We start from the raw sequence: 16025 nt of genomic DNA, 5'->3' as shown, positions 1-16025 counted from the left end.
CCTGTATAGGGAAGCTAGGGACGCTAGGGGGCTCAGCAGTCTGTCCAAAAATGGCAAAATTGTACTGGGGTTTTTTTTGCAATTCTTTTGTCTTTTTAAATTTTTCTCCTGTTTCTTAGTACAGTATATGGTAAAACAAATAGTGCCACTGAAAGCTAAAATGAGTTCTTAAAAACAACAAGCCTTCATGTGGTTATGTCAACAAAAAAATAAAACAAATATGACTCTTGGAAAAAGGGGAAGAAAAAATGAAATTGCAAAAAACCAAAAAATCCTCAGTCTGGAAAGAGGTTAAATACTATGTACATATTTGCATTGAATTTCTTTATATTGTGCATTTGCTTCCTAAATGAAAAGTTAGGCAACTTTTTAAATAACCTTTGCACAACTCCATCACATAGCGGGCTACCTCAAATAGGCCAGAGATCTCTTCCATTCTCTCAGTGTTAGAGGTGACAGAGGAGAGACAGATGTATACGATAGATTAGAATGTGCACACTGAGGGAACAAGCTGTAGATATGGATGAAAGCACATGAAACACACAGACCTGACGTCCATCAGGTATTACCAAAAGGATCACAGCCATGTGGGAAAAGCTTAAAACTCAGGAAAGACTCCCTTTAATACAGGGGATCTGAAAATGAATGAAGTAATAAAGTGCAGACTGAAAGTGAAACATTTTTTTTCTATTTAAAAGTTGCTTATAGCCTTTAAGTAATTACCATTCCTTTCCTGCAACTGCTTGTAGATAAGCAATTGTGACTGTCTCCACTTTTACCCCAATATTTTCTGATTTCTTCATAATTTTCCTGTGTTTTTCCAAGAACAGAATATTTATAGTTAATTGAGCAAAATGATATGTTTGCTGTGGTACAAACGTTTCTCATTGAAATGTTCTTTTGACACTTATGACTCAAGCTTCATAATTAGCACATTGTGTGCTTATGGAGATGGAAGGAAATTCTAAGAGACATCTGGAATTTTTACATTGATGAAGACTAAAAAAATGTTTGATGCCAGCCAGTCCTGCTGGTCTGAACCATTTGGTCTTAATATCTATAAATTAGATAATTGTATTGTGAACAAACAAAAAGTGATGAGCATCCATGTGGGCAAATATGTAGAGTGAAAGCAACCTTAATCCTTATTGACAAAGTAAGGCTCTATCACTGCCATAAAAGGCCCTATAGTGAGGTCTGTTGGGTACTGGTGCCATTCTATGTCAGATCCTGTGTAATGGCTCCAGGTTTAAATAGACCCCTACAAGTACAGTTATCAAGTGCCCTAGGGTGCATGGAGGATGAGTAAGGGTACATTCACACGACCGTCCCATTTTTGTGATCCTCAAAAAAACAGTCCTGCTTTTCCACGGATGCATCAGTGTGACTTCCGCATCCGTTCTGTATACGGTCCATGTGCCGTCAGTGTGCCTTCCGGGGTTTTTTTTTGCAGATCGCAAAAAAACGGAAGGAAGGAGGGTTACATACAGTCAAAAGCTAGAAAGATAGATAGATGAGAAAGACATATATAAATGTTCCACTCCCCTGCATTTTGTAATCTTGTACTCTTTATGATTTTCATGTGGCACTAGAGGGTGTTTAGCCTTGTACTTAGCCAAAAAAAATATATAAACAATTAAAAAAACTACATGGGATCCCCCCATGTTTTGTAGCCAGCTGAGGTGAAGCAGATAGCGACAGCCTGCAGACCGCGGCTGGAAGCTCTACCTTGGCTGGTAATCCAAAACAGAGGGCACCCCACGCAGTTTTTAAATTAAATAAATAATTTACAACAAAAAACGTGAGGTCCCCCGCCCCAAATTAGATCACCAGCCAAGGTAACGTGGACAGCTGTGGTTTCGTATTCTCAGACTAGGAAGGGTCCATGGTTATTGGACCCTACCCAGCCTAAAAATAGCAGGCCGCAGCTGCTCCAGAAGTGGTGCATCCATTAGACGCGCCAATCCTGGTGCTTTTCCTCGGCTTATCCCGTTGCCCTGACGCGGTGGCAATCGGGGTAATATATGTGGTTGATCCCAGCTGTGTAATATCACCTGGCGTCAAGCCCTGGCATTAGTGATGTCACAGCGTATATCAGATATCCGATAACCCAATAAAGAATAAAAAAAAAAATAGACAACAAACAAATTTTTATTTGAAATAACACTCCCCAACACATTCCCTCTTTCACCAATTTATTGGAAAGAAAAAACAAATCTACATCAGGTGTAATCCAATAAGGGGGTTCCACAATGATCCACACTCACTGTCCCAGTCAATGAAGAACAGAATGTCCCCCTTTGACTGGGAGAGCAGTGCAGTGACCAGAGCTAACATCGTTAGGTCAGAAAAAGGGGTAAAGGAAACGATCAAACGCCCAAGTATAAATATGCAAAAGTTTATTATTAATACAGACAACATTGAGTGGCGAAGAACACAACAAACACAGAATTTAAAATCAAAACCCCACAAAGACCACAGTCCCATCCTGTACCTTTAATTGAGCATGAAGTGGATAGTTTAATGATAGGTGATGTAATACTCACATTCACCACACAGTGTTACCAGCCACTTTATAGGACCTATATATGCATTACCGATTTCATATATACTATTAGTGTTCATATAGTGGGCAAAGGACCAAAAGAGGAGATAAAGCCCCCCAAAAATATATAAACCAAAGATAACTTACATAAAGAGGTCTAGTGCTTGGGTACACAGATGGAGAGGCGGGTGCCGCTGGTCAACCCGATGGCCGTTTCGGTAATAATGATTACCTTAGTCTTTATAAAAATAATGTTTATTACCGAAACGGCCGTCGGGTTGACCAGCGGCGCCCGCCTCTCCATCTGTGTACCCAGCACTCGACCTCTCTATGTAAGTTATCTTTGATGGTTTATATATTGTTTGGGGGCTCTATCTCCTCTTTTGGTCCTTTGCCCACTATATGAACACTTATAGTATATATGGAAGCGGTAATGCATATATACAGTGCTGACCAAAAGTATTGGCACCCCTGCAATTCTGTCAGATAATACTCAGTTTCTTCTTGAAAATGATTGCAATCACAAATTCTTTGGTATTATCTTCATTTATTTTGCTTGCAATGAAAAAACAAAAGATAATGAAACAAAAATCAAATCATTAATCATTTCACACAAAACTCCTAAAATGAGCCAGACAAAAGTATGGACACCCTTAGCCTAATACTTGGTTGCACAACCTTTAGCCAAAATAACTGCGAACAACCGCTTCCGGTAACCATCAATGAGTTTTTACAATGCTCTGCTGGAATTTTAGACCATTCTTCTTTGGCAAACTGCTCCAGGTCCCTGAGATTTGAAGGGTGCCTTCTCCAAACTGCCATTTTGAGATCTCTCCACAGATGTTCTATGGGATTCAGGTCTGGACTGCCCACTTTAGTAGTCTCCAGTGCTTTCTCTCAAACCATTTTCTAGTGCTTTTTGAAGTGTGTTTTGGGTCATTGTCCTGCTGGAAGACCCATGACCTCTGAGGAAGACCCAGCTTTCTCACACTGTGCCCTACATTATGCTGCAAAATTTGTTGGTAGTCTTCAGACTTCATAATGCCATGCACACAGTCAAGCAGTCCAGAGGCAGCAAAGCAACCCCAAAATAGGGAACCTCCTCCATGTTTGACTGTAGGGACTGTGTTCTTTTCTTTGAATGCCTCTTTTTTTTCCCTGTAAACTCTGTTGATGGCTTTTCCCAAAAAGCTCTACTTTTGTCTCATCTGACCAGAGAACATTGTTCCAAAACATTTTAGGCTTTCTCAGGTACGTTTTGGCAAACTCCAGCCTGGCTTTTTTATGTCTCGGGGTATGAAGTGGGGTCTTCCTGGGTATCCTACCATACGGTCCCTTTTCATTCAGACGCCGACGGATAGTACTGGTTGACACTGTTGTACCCTCGGACTGCAGGGCAGCTTGAACTTGTTTGGATGTTAGTCGAGGTTCTTTATCCACCATCCGCACAATCTTGCGTTGAAATCTCTCGTCAATTTTTATTTTCCTTCCACATCTAGGGAGGTTAGCCATAGTGCCATGGGCTTTAAACTTCTTGATGACACTGCGCACCATAGACACAGGAACTTCCAGGTCTTTGGAGATGGACTTGTAGCCTTGAGATTGCTCATGCTTCCTCACAATTTGTATTGTCAAGTCCTCAGACAGTTCTTTGGTCTTCTTTCTTTTCTCCATGCTCAATGTGGTACACACAAGGACACAGGACAGAGGTTGAGTCAACTTTAATCCATGTCAACTGGCTGCAAGTGTGATTTAGTTATTGCCAACACCTGTTAGGTGCCACAGGTAAGTTACAGGTGCCGTTAATTACACAAATTAGAGAAGCATCACATGATTTTTCAAACAGTGCCATTACTTTTGTCCACACCCTTTTTTATGTTTGGTGTGGAATTATATCCAATTGGGCTTTATGAAAAAATTTTTTTTTCTTTTCATTGAGTACAAATTAAATAAAGATAATACCAAAGAATTTGTGATTGCAATCATTTTCAAGAAGAAACTGAGTATTATCTTACAGAATTACAGAATTGCAGGGGTGCCAATACTTTTGGCCAGCAATGTAGGTCCTATTAAGTGGCTGGTAACACAGTGTGGTGAATGTGAGTATTACATCACCTATAATTAAACTATCCACTTCATGTTCAATTAAAGGTAAAGGACGGACCTGTGGTCTATGTGGGGTACACTTTGACATATTTATAATTAGGTGTTTGATAGTTTCCTTTACCTTTTTTCTACATTTGTTAGCGATTTGCCCATGCAGTAGTCCAACCTTCACATGGGGCCAATGAGGGCAATTTATTTTGTATTTTTTTTTTTTGCAACTCCCTGAGAAGGCTTTGTTATCTGTTTAACTATGTGTGGGTTTCTGTTGCTAATTTTATCGGATCATTAGGTCAGGCCAGGTCACCGCAGGGCATGACAAGCGTCGAAGTCATGAGGTTAGGTTAGTACATTACCTGCGGTGATGAACTCCGCTGTACTTGTGATGTCAGTGCTCGTCACGGAGTTCCATGCCTGCAGCGATCTCACCTCAAGTTTTGTGAGAGCCCGTGACGTCACCGCTAGTCACAGTCTTGGGCCACTTGCGAGACATGAGGTGATATCGCTGTGGCCATGGAACTCAGTGACTAGCGCTGATGTCATGAATTTTTTAAATCAGATCTTTTTTTATTAAATAATTAGGAATCAATACAGAGAATATTTCGCTTCTCATATGACTGATAATAGTAAACATCAAATAAGCACATATTGTATATAAATCAGGTTCTCTCTCTGTATATATGTAAAAACAGTAATAAGGTTCTCAAATCATAGTTATATTATGTAAATTGAGCCTACAAACCGTGTGGCTCCACAAATAAACAGAACTTAAATTATGCAATAATGCCTCAAACTAACAGAAGCACCTCCCCCATCAGCCGTGCCACTCCACATCATATTGCTATACTCGCACGCCCCTCCCTCTCCGTGCAGTCATCAATCAGACCCTTCCAGTCCTCTCCCACCTTGTCATTCAAAGTCCACTTCCCCACAGAAAAGACTAGTATTAATTTCCTTCCTCACACATTCCATTCACTGCAGGCACAAAAGTAACCGGTCCAGCATTGCATCCCGAACCAATGCATTGGAGGGAAGGCCCGGCAACTCCATCCATGGCTGCCAAATGTTGTAAAACTTTCTCAATGTTTTTCTTATAAATAAACTCCCCTTTCCAATCTTATGAAGTTATTTAATTTGTTTTTAAGCTCCAGTAATGTTGGTGGTAGAGGATCTAACCAGTGGTACGCCAGTAGCTTTCTTGCTTGATAAAGGATACGGGCTATTCCCAGGGCTGTTGGGGAGTCCGGGTCCACTCCTCCCTCCCACAGACCCAACAGACACAGGCGAGGCGACGGTTGTATTGTGATATGATATATTTGGTCTATGAGTCCCAGAGTTTGTTTCCAGAAATCACTAATATGTCCACATGCCCACAGAACATGCATCAAATGGGCATCATCCTGTCCACACCTAACGCACTGTGCGTTTGGTCTAAGTCTCATCTTAAATAGTAGGCTGGGGGTTTTATATACCCTGTGGATGAGATATATTTGAGAAAGCCTTTGGCACTCAGATACCGCCAGTTTAGGAGCCTGTTCTAAGATATCACACCACTGATCTTACGTCCCCGTTCCCATTTGGTTTTAACAATCAATGGGTGTGTTTCCAGATGAGCAGGTAGTAATTTTGTATATAATTCTGAGATAAGACCTTTAGAGGACTCAGATGTAAGCAACATATGTAATGTTTGATTATGTATCACTGTTACCGGGTTTGTCCTCCTCTGTCTTTCCAGTGCGTGCCTCAGCTGTAAGTATTGATAAAAGAAGACATGCGGGAGGTGAAACTCCGTTCTCAATTGTTCAAAGCTTTTAAGAGTATTATTTTGTAATACTTGTGATACTAAATGGATCCCTTTATCCTCCCTTCCTCTGAACCCCACTAATTTTTTAATTTCTGGCAAGTCGGGATTCCGCCACAGTGGCCAGAACTCTGTAGGTCCGTTTATCTCCAAAAGAGACTTATCCCTGTCCCATACCCTAAATATCATAGCCAGCGTGGGATATCGTGCCCCGTTTATCTGTCTTTGTCCCACATCCAACTGGCAACCTGGATACTTCCATACCGATCCCTCTCTTAATATATCACCACTGGTATCATACACTCCTTCTTTGCCCCACCCCTTAAGATGTTGCATCTGGGAGGCTATATAGTATATATATATATATGGGTTTGGTACCGCCAGTCCTCCCTCCTCCTTTCCCCGCTGTAGCACTTCTAATCGAATCCTAGCCTGCTTTTTCTTCCAAATAAGTTCCCGGAATAGTGTATTGATTTTTGCAAAAAATTCCCTACATATCCACACTGGAGAATTATGTATAAGATATAGTAATTGTGGCATCATTACCATTTTAATTAAATTGGATCTGCCAATATTTAATAGCGGCAAGCGGCACCAGGTATGCACTTTTGCTCTGAATCGCTGTAACAGGAGTTCCAGATTTAGGGCCTGGAAATCCTTTGGAATTGGGCTGACAATTACTCCCAGATATTTAAACTCCCGGACCACAGGAACTGGGATCTGCAAGTCCGAGAAGTCCCCCGGGAGGGGGTCCAACGACATTAAAGCCGACTTGGACCAGTTGATTTGAAGGCCAGACCTCCGCCCAAATTCCTGAATGATATCCATTGCCGGCAAAATCGAGGAATGTACCCTGTCTAAATATGAGTAGATCGTCTGCGTATAATGATATCTTCTGTTCTATGGCTCCACATCGAAATCCCTCTACCTCCCTGGACTTCCGTATTGCCACTGCCAATGGCTCCACTGCAGTCGCGAATAGCAAGGGCGAAAGTGGGCACCCCTGTCTAGTACCTATTCCAAGAGGAAAAGACTTGGAGACCCTGCCATTAACCCTAACCTTCGCCACCGGTGAGTCATAAAGCAGCTTCACCCAATTTATGAATCTATGTCCAAAACCCATTTTCCGAAGTACAGCCCACATATAACCCCTTTCTAGGCTATCGAACGCCTTAGCGGCGTCCAAGGACAAAATTGCCCTTTCCCCTGGCTTCTCAGAACTATGTTGAATTCCCAAATATAATTTTCTGAGGTTCATTGATGTGGCTCTGCATGGAATAAATCCTGTCTGATCACTCTGCACTATAGATGAGATAACTCGGGACATCCTATTGGCGAGCACCTTGGCCATCAATTTAATATCTGTTTGTAGGAGAGAGATCGGGCGATACGAATCCGGTATCTCTGGATCTTTTCCGGGTTTTAATATTAAGACTATTAAGGCTTCCCTCATAGAGGGCGGGAGGACCCTCTGCCTTTCAGATTCTTCAAATACCTTAAGTCGTTTAGGTAGCAGTAAGGGTGCATAAGTTTTATAAAACTCACCAGGCAGGCTATCCGTTCCCGGAGCTTTTTCATTTTGTGTCTGGCCAAGTGCTTCCTCCAATTCTTCCAATAAGATGTCCCGGTCCGCTGATGTCATGAATTTAGCGAACTTCATCACTGCAGGTAATTATCTGAGCTAACCTCCTAATGGCAGCGCTAGTCATCCCCGCAGCGACTCACACTGCTGTGTGAGCCGCTGCGGGGCTGGCGTGGGAGTGGGACACAGCCTGCAGAGGCACCGATAGACGGAAGCGACACGGTCCTTCCGTGTGGCTTTCAGAGATTTTGTGGACCCATGGACTTGTGTCAGAGTCCGCATTTGCGGAACAGAATAGGACATGTTCCATAATAACGGAACGGACACCGATGTGTTTTTTATAGGAACTGATGGCACAAGGAAGAGACATTGACCAGGACAAATGGAACGCTTGTCTGAATGAGCGCTAAGAGGGAACAGATTCTGAGGGGAACTGGGAAGAGGGAAGAGTTATATTAAGGAAGTGATGTGATAAGCCTGTCTAAAGAGATGTCTTTTTAAAGCGCACTTAAAAATGGCGGGACTAGATATTAGAGAGATTGAGAAGAAAAAGAGAAGTATTGGAGACAGAGGTTTGGATTTTGAAGGATGTTAGTCTTAAATCAGCTGCTGAATGGAGAGCATGGGTTGGGTGATACACAAGAATGAGAAAGGAGATATAGGTTGGTGGAGTACTGTGAAGAGCTTTGTGGGTGAGAGATACATTTGTATTCTGTAGCAAATGGGCAACCAGTGCAATGACTGGCACAGGGTGGAGGCATTGATTTAGCTGCTGGACAGAAATGCGACTAACTGCCGCATTCAGGACGGGTTGTAGAGGAGAAAGTTTGGGTAGAGGGAGACCGATCAGTAAAGAGTTGCAGTAGTCCAGACAGACTAAAATGAATAAGAGCGACAATACGGGTTTTTGCAGTTTCAAAGGTGGGAAAAGGTCGGATTTTAGAGTTGCTTTTAAGATGCAAGTGACATGAGTTAGTGATTGGATATAGGAAATAAAATAAAGTTCTGTGCAGACATGACCCTTTATGGTTGAACCACCCAAGGAAATTGCAATATGGGATATAGATAGGTTGGTAGAGGGAGGACGCAGGAGAAGTTCACTTTTGGAAAGATTTAGTTACTGATAGAGGGTTGACATGATGTTTGAGACAGTGAACAGACAATCCGTGGGATTTTAATTGTAAGGGTACGCTCACACGAGCGACAAAAACGGACGAGAGCAATGCGAGAAATTCTCGCATTGCACTCGGACCAATACTAGTCAATGAGGGAGAGCTGTTGGTCAGCTTTTCTTGCATCCAGATTTTGGATGCGAGAAAAGCGGCAGCATGCTGCGATTTGATCCAGAATACGTCCGAGGCTCGCCAATACAAGTCAATGGGTGCGAGGAAAAATCGGATGTCACACGGACGGCACACGGACCATCCTAGTGACATCCGTTTTTCTAAATACAATCCTATCATGTAGCACAGAACACTGTAAATTCTCCTGTACATGACTGTAAATGAGTAACAGCTGCTGTGCAAAAAAACGGATTGCATACTGACAGCACACTGACAGCACACTGAGTGCACACTGATGACAAGTGAGAAAAATTTGTCCGACTCTCGCAAACGAGAATGGGACCGTTTTTTCATACGTTCGTGTGAGTCCAGCCTTAGACTGAATATTTAGTTCTTTGTCTTGACTATTACATCTATTACAGTCAAATATCTGATATACAGTACAAGATGTATTTCATTTAGTACAAACAGTCTTTTAAACTGATTCATCATTGTTTTTTCTCCAGGTTTCTGAAGTAATTTGCTCCTTTTTAGTGGCTTTAGTATTTGCGCCCCATTTTCTATAATTTTTGTTACACTTTTTTTCATTTTTTATCACAATATTATATTCACAATAGCAACCATTAGAACCATACAAATAAAATAATGTCATCAATGTCCACTGAAGCCAGCTCAATAGGAAGATACGACATCTTTTAAACTTTTCAAAACCTGAGTATACTAATAATAATGAAAGAAGAAAAGAACAACTAAACGTCATACAGTGTGTCTACCCATATACTGTCCACCGCCATTAACTTGAGAACGGCGGCAGCTATAGGAATAGAAGTGGTGTCTAGGTATAGTAAAGTATCCATGCGCTACGCAATGAAAAAAGCTATAGCGCCACCTGGTGGAAAACAACGGAGTTAGCATTTTTATCTCAAACGGAACAAGATAGAGAAAAACAGTGAATTACAAAGTTGTAGGGTATCATCAATTCAATACGAATCGACACCTTGCATACAGAAATGCTATGATTAGAACGTGTAAAACTCACAAGGCTGCGGATGTGAAGCGATACCTCATGGAGACCTTCCTACAAGTCATTGGGTATGGTGGCTGCATGGAGTGGCCTCCACGCTCAGCTGACCTGACCCCATTGGATTTCTTTCTGTGAGGTCACATCAAACAGTAGGTGTATGCGACCCCTCCACCAACATTGCAGGACCTAACACGACGTATTACAGATGCTTGTGCAAACATGTCACCTACCATATTGCATAACGTGCAGCAAGTTACAGTATGCTGTCCAGATGTGTATTGCAGCTGACGGTGGCCACTTTGAGCTTCAAAGTTAAATGAGCGCCATATGCGTGACCAGCATTCAATGTTTTGGGGGGGGTCATGGGTTTCATATCATAGCATTTCTCTATGCAAGGTGTCAATTCGTATTGAATTGATGATGCCCTACAATTTTTTATTTCACTTTTTTTCTATATCTCATTCCGTTTTCGAGATAAAAATGCTAACTCCGTTGTTTTCCACCAGGTGGCGCTATAAGTGGTTTCATTGCTTAGCATTTGGCTACTTTACTATACCTAGACACCACTTCTATGCCTATAGCTGCCACTGTTCTCAAGTTAATGGTGGTGGACAGGATATGGGTGGACACACTGTATATCAATACATACAACCTCAAACACTACACCCACTGATTATTTTGCATTATGGTTTAAGGTACAGTATATTTCTTTTTTAAGTCTTTTTTTTCCCCATTAACTGTGCTTATCTAGGCTTTTAAAGGTATATTTGCACGTTGAGTTTTTGTCACATTTCCCCACGATTCCCCCCCCCCTATTAAGACCGTGTTTTTCAATGCCAACCAAGTGAGATTTCTGAAACCTCATGCACATGTTGCTTAATTTTTTCCCTGCAGATGTGATGCAGCTCCAAATTTGCAGCATGTTAATTCTTTCAGCGTTTCTGTTGCATTTGTCACCCATTCTAATGGATTGGGAAAAAAAAAAGCATAAAAAAAATTTGACATATTACAGTATACTCAGCGTTTTTCCTGCCAACACTCCAGTATTTACAGTAGAGTTTTCTGCTGCAAATACTGAACGTGTGCACAAACCATCAGACAGACTTAAGAAATATGACTTTTACCAACTGTTGCATTATATTGGCGCCTCTCGGTAAGATTTCTGGAAAACGTTTTAAATTTGGCGCATTTTTTTGCGACATTGGTTCTGAAAAGTTACAAAAAAACAGTTAAAGATAAAAATAAATAGTATTTTTTGATTTTGAGCTAAATTCATGAATCACTTGGCCATTTTGAAGAAGTAATCACAAAAAATAGCAATGAATGACTTAAGACAAAAATTACTTCAATAAATCACAAATGATGAATCGAGCTCTTGGTATTGGGTAGATGACCTTTTTTTCCATTCTCACAGTAAATCGGTTTTAATTTTAATATTGAAACATCTTTCTTTCAGGCATTTACTGCAATTTCCCAAGGATTTCTGAACAGCTTGGCATATGGATGGACACAGCAAATCATTCGCTGTCATAAAGAGAATAGCTGTCGTGATGTGGATACCCAGACGCCTCTTCTACGCTCTCAGAAGAATCTTTACGCCAGCATGCAGACGTCTAATACCTATATGGGGCCGCGCACTGTTTCTGCAATTTGATGACCATCATCAGTAATCATGGATGTTCTAAAACATTGTTTATAAGAGACACGATCCTGGAAAATAGGATTGCTTTCTGTGCTAGGACGAAGATGCGATGTTCTGACAAGCGATTAGATGGATCCTGCCCAACAATGGCAAAGACGTCTTGAAGTTCCTTGTGAACGAAGGTCTTCAAACCATTTGTTATCAATTATAAGGAAGAGCGCAGTCAAATCTTCACATTCTTTTACGAACTGCACAGTCCTATCCACAACACCGTGCCATGAGAGACCAGTGACAGGTGTCAGTTTTAGTGACACTAGAGATATTTATTGATAAAAATACTTGCAAAGGTTTGATGGACGGAGGCAATATTATATTTTCTGTTCTATGTGTCTAGTGAATGTGAAAAGCTGAAAATAAAATAGGAGATTTCTGTTAACCCTTAAGCTACAGAAACTCCTATGGAAATAATTTATTTGAGATGAAGTCGCTGCTTTTTTTAGTGGTCTATTTTGCCGATATTAATTATAACAGTTATATCACAACTACTGATGTGCGAACCCGAACTGTAAAGTTCGGGGTCCGTACCAAACACATCACATAGTGTTCGTGCACACGGTCCCAAACACGAGCTTTCTTGGGAAGCTCGTGTTACAGTTCGGGTCCAGGGGCTGTATAAAAAAAAAAAAAAGCACATTAGTAAAAAACATTATGATTTTACTTACCGGTCCCGCGATGCGTCCTGCAGCAGACCCGCTCAGCAGGCTCTCCCAGCCGCTTAGTGGTCCGATCATTAATTTCCGGTGATATTCAGTTGCCCATTCTGCGTGACAGCGTCTGAAATTGGTTGTTGGTTCCCTCACACATATAGTAGTGTAAAAATAAATAATTTAAAAAAATTACGTAGCGCGCCGTGGTATTTTTGATTCTCAATGCAGGTATAGCGGACGGCTACGGGCTGCCACCAAAATATAGGAAAGCCCATTCATTTTTTTTAATTATTTAAAAAAATGTTAAAAAAAAAATTGCTTGGGCTCCTGACATATTTTGATGGCCAGTCAGGTAAAACCAGGCAGCTGGGGGGCTGGGATTCTCCACAGCCGCCCCTGGAAATGGCGCATTGTTTCTTAGCGCCATTTCCAGGCGCTTTACCCGGCTCGTCCAGCGGCCCTGATGGCGGTGGCACGCTGGGTCATAAAGGGGTTAATACCAGCTTTGTATTCTCAGCTGGTACTAAGCCTGAAATTCATGGTGTCATGCCAAATTAGACATGACCACCATGAATTTTTAGTCAACAGTAAAAAGAAAAAACACAACACATAATTTTTTTTTTCTAACAAACAAAAATTAAAAACATTTAGAGACTCCATCTTTATTATAATAAAATCCTTTGTCTTACATAGTCCACAGGGAGAGCAATGTCAGCTCTATTTCATCGCTCTGTACAGACAAACGTCTATAAAGAGCGAGAAGCAGGCTGACAGTGACAGTCAAAGTTCAATCCATGGCTAAGCCATTGACTTGGGTGAACCCGGACGTCACCGCGAACACGGCCGAAAACGGCCAAAGCCTGCCATGTGATGAGCAGTGGAGTGAATACCACCGGAAGTTAATGATCGGACCCGGTAGCAGAAGCGGCCCGGAGACAGCGGCTGAGCGGGTCAGCAGGACGCGTCACGGGAGCAGAAAGTATAATGATAATGTTTATTGTTAACTATATTCTTTATTTTACAGACCCCCGCCCCACCCCATAACTGTAAAGTCCAAGTTCGGACGCAAGTTTACGTTATCTCATAACTCGAACCTTACAAAAAGTTCTGGCGAGTCTCCCGAACACAAAAATCGGGGGGTTCGCCTATCACTTATCACAACATAACCTTTTTATGTAACATATATTGAATGCATTAAAATAGTGCAATGACAACAGCCTAAGGGTATGTGCCCAGAATCAGGACTCACTGCGTCCTGGACGCAGCAGGTCCTGACCTGCGGATCCGCGAGTCACCTCTCAGAAGATCAGAAGATCGCAGCTGCTTGTACCCACGATCATGGTTCAGTGCGCTGTGGTCTCTCGCTTGTGTTCTCTCTACGAAGGACGCATGCGAATCCGCAAACAATTGACATGCTGTGGTCTGGAAAGACGCACCGTAAGTCAGTGTTTGCTGCGGAAAAAACAAGCACAGTAGGCACGGGATTTCTAAAAATCCTGTCCGCTATGCTTGTACTGTACAATGCAGCGTTTTGGACGCAGCTGAAGCATGCTGCGTTTAAACCGCTGCAAACAATGATCATGGGCATGCACCCTAAGGCTCTTTTCACAACATATTGTAAGCATATGATTAAAGGGAATTTGTCACCTGGTTTTTGCCACCTAATCTGAGAGCAGCATAATGTAGGGGCAGAGAGCCTGATTCCAGCAATGTGTAATTTACTGGGCTGCTCAGTGTAGTTCTGATAAAAATCACTGTTTAATCAGCAGTAGATTATCATCAGAAGGCTACTTGCCGTGCTGCCAGGTAGTCCAGCATAATCATGAGTTCTGTATAACTGCTAGATCTGCAGCAGAGAAAACATTGATTTTATCAAAATGACAGTAAACAGCTAAGTAAGTGACACATCGTTGGAATAAGGGTCTCTGTCTCTACATTATACTGCTCCTAGATGAGGTAGCAAAAACCTGGTTACAGATTCCCTTTAAAATACTGAATGTATGCACTAAACATGCAACTTCATGCATACTGTATATCTGTCATGGGTCACTATGTGTGCACTGCAGCCTTAGTGGGTTATCATCAGTGGCTGTGAGTAGATGACAACCAGTAAAGGGCTACTTGCTTTACACATCCTCAATACACTTTTGTAAGCATTATAATCTTGTCAACACTGTGCATTTTTAGGGCATGATTACATGTACACTTTCCATGGTGATATTGCAACAATTCTCCAATGCGTTACATGCAGATTCTTGACGGGTTTTTGATGTGGATTCACAAACGATTTTACACTACGCATTGCAACATATCCACCACGTGTGAACATACCTTTAAGAAGTAAAATGTCACATAACAGCCATTTTATGAAACAGTATTTCCCTGCTTACTGTATATACCAGTAATCTGCAGGTAAATAGCATTTAAATCCATTTAGGGCGCCGTCACACGCTATGATATATCGGGCAATATGTCGTCGGGGTCACGGATTCCGTGACGCACATCTGGCATCGTTAGAGATATCGTAGCGTGTGACAGCTACAAACGACTGTGAACGAGCAAAAATACTCACCTTGTTGTGCTCGTTGACACGACGCTCATTTTCATAAAGTCGTTCCTCCTTCTGCACGCCGGTTGTTCGCCGTTCCCGAGGCAGCACACATCGCTCCGTGTGACACCCCAGGAACGACTAACACAGCTTACCTGCGTCCCACCGGCAATGCGGAAGGAAGGAGGTGGGCGGGATGTTACGTCCCGCTCATCTCCGCCCCTCCGCTTCTATTGGGAGGCCGCTGTGTGACGTCGCTGTGACGCCGAACGTCCCTCCCCCTTCAGGAAGAGGATATTCGCCGCCCACAGCGAGGTCGTTCGGGAGGTAAGTACGTGTGACGGGGTTACCGACTTTGTCCGCCACGGGCAACAAATTTCCCGTGACGCACAAACGACGGGGGCGGGTGCGATCACTCATGCGATCGCACGATATATCGTCCCGTGTAACGCCGGCCTTAGTCTTATTGATGGCGCCTGCTCCAGGGAGAAAATGAAGCTATTTTTCCTGCAGCCGCTCTCTTACAGTAATTGGGGTGGTGCCGGGGCTGTTAAGTTTCTGCTCTACAGAGTAATCACTACCCTAGCACACTGCCTTGTGTGTTTTCACAGCATATGTGTGCAGTGCAGGCTGTCAATGAACCGGTCAGTGATTACAGCGGTAACTGTGTAGTCAGCAATGACTGTTACAGCTAACTAAGTACACCTTCCAAATCACTGGAAGTGATCAGCTGCAGGACAAATATAACTTCATTTTTTCTCCCTGTTGCCGCTGCTCTAGTAACACAGCC

The 16025-nt window shown here is 42.3% G+C and overlaps 1 protein-coding gene across 1 annotated transcript in view; it reads left to right on the top strand.

Annotated features, from left to right (window-relative positions):
* The window catches only part of TMEM116 (transmembrane protein 116), a 94954-nt gene extending 80356 nt beyond the window's left edge, over positions 1 to 14598 (top strand). The window contains exon 11 of the mRNA XM_075323868.1: positions 11795 to 14598. Coding sequence (XP_075179983.1) covers positions 11795 to 11992 — 198 coding nt within the window. The 3' untranslated portion in view covers positions 11993 to 14598. The remainder of the gene's footprint in view (positions 1 to 11794) is intronic.
* The last annotated feature ends 1427 nt before the right edge of the window (positions 14599 to 16025 follow it).

This window comes from Anomaloglossus baeobatrachus, chromosome 1, assembly GCF_048569485.1.
Source record: "Anomaloglossus baeobatrachus isolate aAnoBae1 chromosome 1, aAnoBae1.hap1, whole genome shotgun sequence".
Classification (NCBI taxonomy): domain Eukaryota; kingdom Metazoa; phylum Chordata; class Amphibia; order Anura; family Aromobatidae; genus Anomaloglossus; species Anomaloglossus baeobatrachus.
This window is presented reverse-complemented; position numbering and strand designations above follow the sequence as displayed.